Source organism: Myripristis murdjan, chromosome 9 (assembly GCF_902150065.1).
Source record: "Myripristis murdjan chromosome 9, fMyrMur1.1, whole genome shotgun sequence".
NCBI classification, from domain to species: Eukaryota; Metazoa; Chordata; class Actinopteri; order Holocentriformes; family Holocentridae; genus Myripristis; species Myripristis murdjan.
The window spans coordinates 17,356,909-17,365,876 of record NC_043988.1 but is presented as its reverse complement, the minus strand read 5'-3'; the positions used below and the strand labels follow the sequence as shown (position 1 = coordinate 17,365,876).

At 42.1% G+C, this 8,968-nt stretch overlaps 2 protein-coding genes across 2 annotated transcripts; one reads left to right on the top strand and one right to left on the bottom strand.

The window, feature by feature from the left end:
• The first annotated feature begins 248 nt into the window (after nucleotides 1-248).
• Nucleotides 249-3,580, top strand: drc10 (dynein regulatory complex subunit 10). Its single transcript, XM_030060512.1, has 5 exons — nucleotides 249-326; nucleotides 539-1,229; nucleotides 1,396-1,629; nucleotides 1,758-1,829; nucleotides 2,346-3,580. Exons 2-5 carry the CDS (start codon nucleotides 540-542, stop codon nucleotides 2,625-2,627), a joined length of 1,278 nt encoding a protein of 425 aa, XP_029916372.1. The 5' UTR covers nucleotides 249-326; nucleotide 539; the 3' UTR covers nucleotides 2,628-3,580.
• Nucleotides 3,581-3,792: 212 nt separating this feature from the next.
• On the bottom strand, nucleotides 3,793-6,242 carry cfap73 (cilia and flagella associated protein 73). Its single transcript, XM_030060725.1, has 7 exons — nucleotides 6,187-6,242; nucleotides 5,941-6,046; nucleotides 5,675-5,779; nucleotides 5,334-5,531; nucleotides 4,399-4,620; nucleotides 4,124-4,282; nucleotides 3,793-4,022 (listed from the first exon to the last, which is right to left on the bottom strand). The coding sequence occupies exons 1-7, from the start codon at nucleotides 6,240-6,242 to the stop codon at nucleotides 3,945-3,947; spliced, it is 924 nt and encodes a 307-aa protein (XP_029916585.1). The 3' UTR covers nucleotides 3,793-3,944.
• Nucleotides 6,243-8,968: the final 2,726 nt, after the last annotated feature.

Here is an 8,968-nt window from a genome sequence, read left to right as displayed (position 1 = left end):
AAATTTTTCAAAATAAAAGTAAAAAGTTTTGGACTTTAACTCCCTACTCTGTAATGTATCGCATTCATTTGTGTGGGTATACGTGTTCATTCGTGTAAAAATGTTGCATCTGAATTGTACCATCAAAATATGTAAATCTGATACAGTTCGTGTCATCTTATCTATGTTGTCTGCGATGCATGAAAGCAGCCCCGCGCGGTCCTGCAGGTGGTATCTTAGCAACGGTCAACAAAATGTGTTTTGACGCCGCGGTAAAGAGTCAGAGGCACGTAGTGACATAAAAAAAAAAAAACAACAACTTTGAAGAGATTTAAATTGTATAAAAGGTAAGAGTAATGTCGTACTTCACATTATAATTAGCTGTACACATATATTCACCTGATTTACAGTGAGTAACCGTTAATTCTATTCAATAACACTGAACGCATCGACATTAATAGGCTAGTAGCTAATGTAGGCTAATGTTAACTAGTTTTTTGACGTTAACGTTATAAGTAATGTGAGACGATACAATTTCTTGTCACATTTCACTTGACAGCATGTGTACAGAGGCGACAGCAGTGCCGACAGGGGATGCCAGCACTCAGGTGTTGTCTCTCAGTCCCCAGCAAAAGGCCAAGGCACGTCGGGAGGAGGCTCTGAAGATCCTTGAAACTTCCAGAAAGAAGCTGCCCTCCCTGGAGGCGCAGCGCTTCTCAGGCGTGCTGGAAGACAGCATCAGTCAGGTTGAGATAGTGGCCATGCTGCCTGCTGTGTTGGCCCGCTTAGACACTCTGTCTGGCAGCCTTGACAGTGACTTGAGCGGGGCACTTAGAGAGCACAGACTCTTAGAAGAGAGGCTGATGAGTTTGGATGGCCCTGGGTCAGATGGGGGACAGGAGGGAGAAAGCAGGGAGGCAAGGGAAAGGGTGAGGGCCCAGCTTGAGAAGGACATCCAGAGCTCTGTGATGGATGTGTTGAGGTTATTCCGAGCCCATCCTGATGCTGTTCTTGTCTTACGGGCAGAGGTGGATATGGAGGCTGGGGCGAGTAAGAACGTGCAACCTCTAATTGATGGACTTAAGAAGTTCCATGATCTAATGCTAGAGAAGCTGCTGACCAGTCCTGAGGAGGAGCAACAGCTGAGTGCCTACATGAAGGAGATGTCTTTACGCCGTGACCACAACATGAAACTCATGGCTTCACTGGAGGCTGAAGTAGCTGCAGCCAAAAAGAAGAGAGATCTAGAGGTGAGCCACCACATCACATTGCATTTGGATGTCGAATGAGAGACTTTTGCTTACCACATACATAGATGCAGCCTTGGAAGAAAACATCACAGGGGTTATGCAGACCAAAATGTTTGTCTGCTTTTGCACCTTCTCCTGTTTCATCTCTCCTATATTTGCCCTCCAGATTTCTAAGAAATCCAGTGGTATCAAGACACTGAAGAGATCCCTGTACCAGATGAATAAAAAAGCAGAAGACTTTATATCACAGATGGAGCAGGATGCAGACAGGCAAAGCCAGTCAATATCCAAGACATCAGAGCAGAAGCAGATCCGCATGCGGCAAGAGATTGATCAGCTGAACGTTCAGCTCAACAATCTGATCCTTGAAAACCGAGAAGCAGAGAGAGTACTACGAGAGGTAAAGCCTTAGATGCCAGTTTACTTTACCAAACATTTCACATTAAAAGTTTCCTCCATAGAGATGTAGTTCATATGTAAGCTAAATGTGAAACTGCATCAGCTTTTATTGTTTTTACTCCCTGGCAGAAAAATTACAAGGTGGAGACACAGATAGGAGACCTGCTCCAGAAGTATGATGCTGACATGGAGGAGAAACAGGTACAAACTGAGACAGACCTGCTACATCCTCAGCGTGGAAACAGTCGTGAGGAAAATTCAGCTTGGTCATATGCAAGTCTTGTGAATACACATTCATATCCTGATTGAAGTCATGTGTGACTTCCCGGTCTCAGATAGTTTTCTGCACATGAATGATTAGGGTATTCGGAATATTACCATGGAAACATAACATACACAGATAACAAAAAGCTAACAACAAACAGTGTACCTCTCCTGGCTAATATAGTCATTCTCAGCTGTGTAATTCATTTTTCTATACTAAAGATGTGATATGTTGATGTTGATAATATGAGGTTTATATATGCCAATTCTTCAATGGAATATATGTGATCCCTAATATATAGAAATAGCAGTGTGTATATAATCACGCTTTATTTTTAATAACTTATTTCCTTGTAATTGTTTTTACTGACTTTTCTCTTTACTGCTGGGTTTGATCTCTCTCTTTTAACCATTTCTTTCTCACCACTTTTGACCTCTCTGATCCTCTCTCAGGTGGAGCTGGAGGAGATAGAAAAGGCTTATGAGGAGGAGAAGGAGGAGCTGAGGAGGCTTGAGAAGGGCTATGCTGTCTTGGAGGTGGAGTACAACCAGATCCAGGAGGAGCGCTGGCTGGCAGAGGAGAGGAGAAAAGAGGAGCAGAGGAACCTGGAGCTGAAGACCAGAGCTGCCATTCTGGCTCAAGCATGGTGGAGAGGCTACTGTGTTCGCAAGGCCATGAAAAGCAAAGGCAAAAGCAAGAAGGGAAAGAAGGGGAAAGGCAAGAAGGGCAATTGAACCATCAAACAATGACATTTCCCTAGTGCAACACCAACTTTGGATACAGTGTTGCAGAGGATCATGGGAAATGAATCAGAAATAATCAACAGCCAAAGAGGACTTTAAACTTAAACTTTTTAACATTTCACATCTAATACTTTTCATGATTATAAAACATTGCGGCATATAATGTAGTTCCGTGTCCACAAGTTGTTATTCTCCAAATGGCCACAGAGTGGCAGCACAGGACAACCTCGTCTATCGATCGATCTATCTGTGCGTGAGTGTGTGTGTGTGTGTGTGTGTGTGTGTGTGTGTGTGTGTGTGTGTCTGTCTATTTATCTATGTCATATTCACAATGCTGGCATTTTAATGAGAATTTTGTTGCATCTGGGTTTGCATCTGGGTCTGAATCATATACTCCTGTACATTACTCAAACTGATCCCAGTGCTGTGCTAACCTTGTTGATTCCTGTCAAACTTTTTTTTGACAGGAATTTTTTTTGACTGGAATTTTTCTGTTGGTGAGGTACATAAGGCTTAACTTCAATTACAGAAACCTGCAGGACCCGACAGTCTGGAGCTGTAGCGCATTTTATTGCTAAATCTCTAGTGTCTGATTAATCTCACCCCAGTGAGCCAACACCTGAAAAAGTGATCAAGTTTAAATTATGTTTAATCACAGCATTGGTCAGGCTTTAGGAATCAACACAAAACTTTTTACTGCAGTCATGAAAGTCATGAGTGATATTACTGATGCACTTAACTGAAAAAACACTATGTTGAGATGTTAATTGATCTTTCAAAAGCTTTTACACAGTAGATCATAATATCTTGAAACAAAGATCGGTACATATTGGTTTATCAGACAAAGTGGTTGATTTGTGAATTACTTTGCATATCAAACTGTTCAGTTTGATGAGTTAACCTTTTCTTTAAATACATGTTCACAATCTTCATCAATAATGTCCCAAAACATCCTTAATGCTAATTTTCAAATTTCATATTCACAAGCTTTATTGGCATGAAAGATACAAGAACAATTTTGCCAAAGCAACAAAGTACAATTTGTTCAAATATTTGGACATAATAATGTTTAACAATACATAAAACATTTCAACAAACATTAAGATTAATATTTGTTAATTACTTTCTGTCCTGATGACTGTGCAGGAAGTCTTGTCAACCTGCTTTTGACTTTGTACAGTCGCAGCAATCTAATATAATGGTTGAATAACTCAATTTAAAAAATATTCGCTACATATGTTGTGTATATTCCCTACAGTCTCCTTTATGGAAGTGCCGTTGCTTCCTGGTCTTGTCAAGCTGTTGTATTCAGTCCAGTGATGTTTCCGAGGGCGGGGGTTTGATGTCATTCATTACATCAGTGTGGTTCTGGATGAAAATCTGGATCTGAGAAGAATACACTCTATTAAGTTAATTGTTTCCCATTGCTGGGCTCTGGCTGTTTGTCTCTGCCATGACTACACTTACAGCCCTGCGAAGGCACTCACCTTGTCCAGCTGTGTCTCTGTGTCATCAACAGTCACACCCTCCTCTCCCTCTATCTCCCCGTCTGTCATTTGGTAGAGGTTAAGAGTCACCATCTTGATTTGGCCCAGGAGGAGTGTCTCCTTTGCTGCGGTGCTCTGGATGTGGGCCCACTTGCTTTCCTGTATGGAGACAGGGGCAGCTGTAGTTCATGAAAGAAAAAGATTGTGGTTAAATCATCAGCACGAGATCTGCTCCTCGCTCTGATGACTCTGACGCATAAGACTGTGCCTGGTACCCATCTGAGAACTTCTGAGCATGTCTGGTCCAGCTGTGTCTGTAGCTGGGACAGCAGGTTGTTCTTCTGCAGCAGCACGCAGCTCTGCTGGTCCATGTATGTCTGCAGGGCTCCTCTCTGACTGTCCGTCTGCTCCTGGATCTCACTCGCCCTCTGCTGGAGCTGCTCTCTGTTGATGAGGAGAGTCTCAACACGACCCAGCAGCTCCCACACCTCCTCAAACTGCAGCATACAGATGTACACACACACACACACACACACACACACACACACAGACAATAAAGAAATAGCTCACCCCAAAATTAAATTTCAGTGGCAATTTCATTTTGCATCAGAAGCGAGCCACATGTTTTATCTCAACCTTCTCCCAAACTATTGGGGTTAAAAGAACCACTTTTTACTGCCCCAAATAAACATAAAATATCCATCCAACTTCTCTAAACTACTCATGCTGCATAAGCCAAGTGTTTTGTAACCAAGCAGTTACACTAAAAAAATGCCAGTATTTACCTCATTATCTCCTTAATTCCTCACTGACTGTTCTAGTCCTGTGTTCACACACCAGTGTCTTGCCAGGAGGCTGCTTGTTGGTGTGGTGTATCCTGACTGGACTGTTGTAAGTCAGGAAATGAGGTAAATAGTCTTTTGGGTGCACAGTGCAATTATTTTACTAGAAAACACTCAGATAATGACACACGAGCTGTTTGGAGACATTTGCTGTGTGATTTATGCTTCTGAGGCTGTGATGAACTGCAGGGGCTGGCTCTCTGTGTTTGATTGTCCTGTGAACTAAAGTTTCAACTCACATGGGGGTGACCAGACAATGACTGAATTTTCATTTTATGGCGAGCTGCTCTTTAGAGAAAAACAAACGAGGATTTTAACCATAAGTTTGCCATGTTGAAAATCTCAGGTTACTGCAGATGCATACATACCTTTGCTGTTTTGAGGACCTGTTTTAGGAAGTTCCAGTACAGTGAGTTCCTTTCCACTCGGCGCTGTAGCTTCTGCTTCTTCTCCTCCAATGCAGCAATCTCCGCCTTTAGTCTCTCTATCTCTGCCTCCTTTTGAAGCGCAACTCGCCTCTCATTCTCTGCCTTCCTTGCTCCTCTACTTCGCTTAGCCTCATTCTCCTACATTAGTTATTATGACAGGGGCGAGAGGGAGACGAGGAAAGTCATCAGACGCTTAGCTCCATCCATGATGCAATTGCAGTCACTGTATGTAAGAATAATGATGGAGTCATGGATGAAATGGCCCACTACTACCACTCTACCTTGAGAAATTTGTCAAAGTTTAAGAGCGACTCCTTCAGTTTGTCTTCCCTCTTAAGCACTTCATCTCTGCGCTGTCGCAAACTCTTCCTCTTCAGCTCGGAGTCCTGATAAACACACACACACAAGACTGGCAAACACCAACATATATGAAGATTCATGGTCCATGGATATGTGGGGCACTGGCCATTAAGAAAAAGAATGAGAGTGTGTATGCATTTTGTTCCTCGTGGCCCTACGCCTTTAAATGTGAGGAGCCGGTCCGCACCTCTCTGTGTGCCTCGAGCTGTTTATCAACCTCAATAATCTCTCTGCGTTTCTCCAGCATTTGTGTGGCTCCTGTCATTAGATCCCTCTCGCCTTCGGGCAACTTTCTGTCACAATCACAGTAAGTTATTAACATTGATCACACAGATTGATTCAGCTGCACAGGGGTCTCTCTCACTCTCTCTCTCTCTCTCTCTCTCTCTCTCTCTCTCACACACACACTCAGAGATTTGCTCCACATACTCACATTAAAACCTGTTCCTCGTGAGTGGTCCTGAAATCATCCTCTAAATTCATGGTCATTTTATATCGCACAGTGTCACACAACTTCTTAACCCTCTTTTTCCTAGTTTGCAAACTTTCTATCAAGCATTCTCCTCCAGTGTTGCATGCCTCGGTTTCTATGGTAACACACATACAAAGAGCGTTCACAACCCCCAGTGGCGCAAACATGCACACCACAGCGTCTCTCCTCCTCCCATGTGCCCTCTGAATAAGACTTGGTGAGGCCTTAATGTCTAATTGACAGGTGTTACCATGAAGACATGTGTGATCTTTTCACTTTAAGCATGAAAATCACACTTTCATATCACACCTTACTTTTTGACTGATCACCATTTTGACTATGGTGCAGGGAGCACACAAGCACACACATATGTTTACACACCACACTGTGGAAAATTAAAGTAGTTGCTGAACAGCTTCATGATTTTAGTTGAGCTTTAAAACCAGTAAAGAATAATGAATGATCTCTTGGTCACATGCCTCTTATTTGCTAAAGGTTTTGTCCCAGCAACTTCTGAATTATGATATCTTTATTTTTATCTAAAGGATTTTGGCTGATGCACTAATAATACCTCCATCTCCTACTGTAAACACAGGGGCATCCATTCATTCCACACTGTGCCAAAGCGCTCTGTTATGTGGTTTTGTTAATCTTCCATCCAAACTAGACTTTATATGTCAGTTTGGAGGATTTTACATTTTTTGTTTAACAATCTAAAATGAAGATATGAATAATTTTGTGCTTTTGATGGGTCCTGGAATTCATGCAGGCATTTTATAATGAGGGCTATGCATCTAAAATATCACATATAAATGAGTTTATTTTACAAAGTGATCTAAATAGCACTATGATGCACACCTGAGATCAAGCTTGAGCTTAAGAAATTTGCTAGCAAGTTTTAACTTGTAAGTAAATAAAAAGTCATTGGTCAGAGTCTGTTCATTTACCTCTTATTCATCTTCTGAACTGCAATTAGGCTAATTTTGATAGGTGCATTCTGTAGGGAAAAAAATATTGGTTTATTTGTCAGAGTGAGTGCACATTAATCAACAGTCAAACTGTAAATGAACTGTTAGTGAGAGAAAGAGAGTCCAATTTTCATATCTTATCCCTGGCCAGATGAGGGATTGTGTCTCAAACAGTAGAAAAAAACATCTCTCCATTGTGCCAACACACAATCGAGTTCATATCTAAAATTAAATTACCTTTAAAAACTTGTTACCTGCACCTCAGAGTGAGAACGTTGCAGCGCAGGAGGGAGATAATGCTACTCTGAGGTTGTGTTGTCACAGCCGCGGCAGCAGCACCAGGCGTTACATTGCCACCGGAGACACAGAGTGGAAATGAAGTGTGCTTTTATTTTTGCATAATAAATAGCAGGTGTGACAAGGATGGTGGTGCTGACAATGACAGCAGCAGAACCACAGAAATGCATCTGTGGATTAAAATGTATAAAGTGCCAACACACACAGACACACACATACACACTATGTGTATAAGCGGAGAGAGAAAGCAGGAGAGAGAGAGAGCAAAGCCAAGACCAAGAGGCAGTGAAGGGGAAAAACAACAACACAGCTCGAGGCAGAGATGCCGCTGAATCCATTTTTGATGAGTAGATGGCTTGTTGCAGGCACACACACATACACACACACACACACGCACACACACATAACACAGGCATAACACTGTATTAATACTAATGGAGTACTATTAGAATAAAAGCTTGTTGTGTCGTGTGACAGGGACAGCGTGAGGCAGAGGAGATGGAGACATCACACCCATGTAAACACCAGCAGACCTTTTAACAGCCGAGGAGGAAGAGGAAACGAAGATAAATCAGCCATGATGGCAGACAGGCAGCCCACTGGACAATGAAAAAACAGCACCATTTCAGTTTAATCCATTTGAAGGGAGGGGGCAAAATAATGGAAACCTCTTACAATATATGAGTATCAAGCAGCTAATAAGGAGCAGGGCAATCCTTTGATGGAGAGCTGTAATACTGTGCTCTGGACACTGGACCTTTCTTACACGAGGAAGGTGTCCAGCCCTCATCCTGTTATAAATCCATCTTGATGTTGACATTTGTACTTTTCTCCTTCACAACTCCAGGTTTTCTGCTCCTGACACCAGGTTATGTGTCTTCCATGTAAAAAATGGTTTGTGAATGGAAGCCCTGCTATAAATAGCAGCTTTCTGAAGCTGACCACATTTTAGTTTGTGTTGAGTCTTTGTCACAGATGTTGATTAAATTCTGTGGTAAATTTTATGCTATACAGCGCAGTAATAGAAAACACCCTGTTAAGTGTCTGTTTCTGTCAGTGAGCTTAAACTTGTAACTGCTGTGCCTGAAGTGGTCCATCCATGTTTGGCCTATGTTGTCATAATTTCCCAGACAGTCCCCCTTTGCCATATTAAATACTTTTGCAGATTTTGTGAGTGACGGTTCCACAATTCATGCACTAATTATTTTGCCCCTTTGCAACACTGTTAGTAACCACATGCTGCTTTGAAAACTCACACACAAAAGTGCACGGCACTTGTCAAAACTTTTGCCAAGCTGACATAGAAAGCTAATTGGCATTCTGCTTAATGCGACTTGCCTTTATGCAGTAGCTGCCCTTGTAATTGTAATTAAGGTTAAGGCTCTTTTTCATGTGGTGCTTCTGTTATTTTGTCTACCGCCCCTATAGCCGTCTTTGCATTAAACTGTTCTCCTTAGCTCAAATTTTAATTTCCTTTC

Coding starts and splice junctions, on each gene's coding strand:
- drc10 (XM_030060512.1), top strand. CDS start 540: ATGTGTACAGAGGCGACAGCAGTGCCGACAGGGGATGCCAGCACTCAG. Junction 1,230..1,395: donor AAAAGAAGAGAGATCTAGAG/GTGAGCCACCAC, acceptor TTTGCCCTCCAG/ATTTCTAAGAAATCCAGTGG. Junction 1,830..2,345: donor CTGACATGGAGGAGAAACAG/GTACAAACTGAG, acceptor ATCCTCTCTCAG/GTGGAGCTGGAGGAGATAGA.
- cfap73 (XM_030060725.1), bottom strand. CDS start 6,242: ATGACCATGAATTTAGAGGATGATTTCAGGACCACTCACGAGGAACAG. Junction 6,047..6,186: donor CACGAGGAACAGGTTTTAAT/GTGAGTATGTGG, acceptor TGATTGTGACAG/AAAGTTGCCCGAAGGCGAGA. Junction 4,283..4,398: donor GCTCAGAAGTTCTCAGATGG/GTACCAGGCACA, acceptor GTCTCCATACAG/GAAAGCAAGTGGGCCCACAT.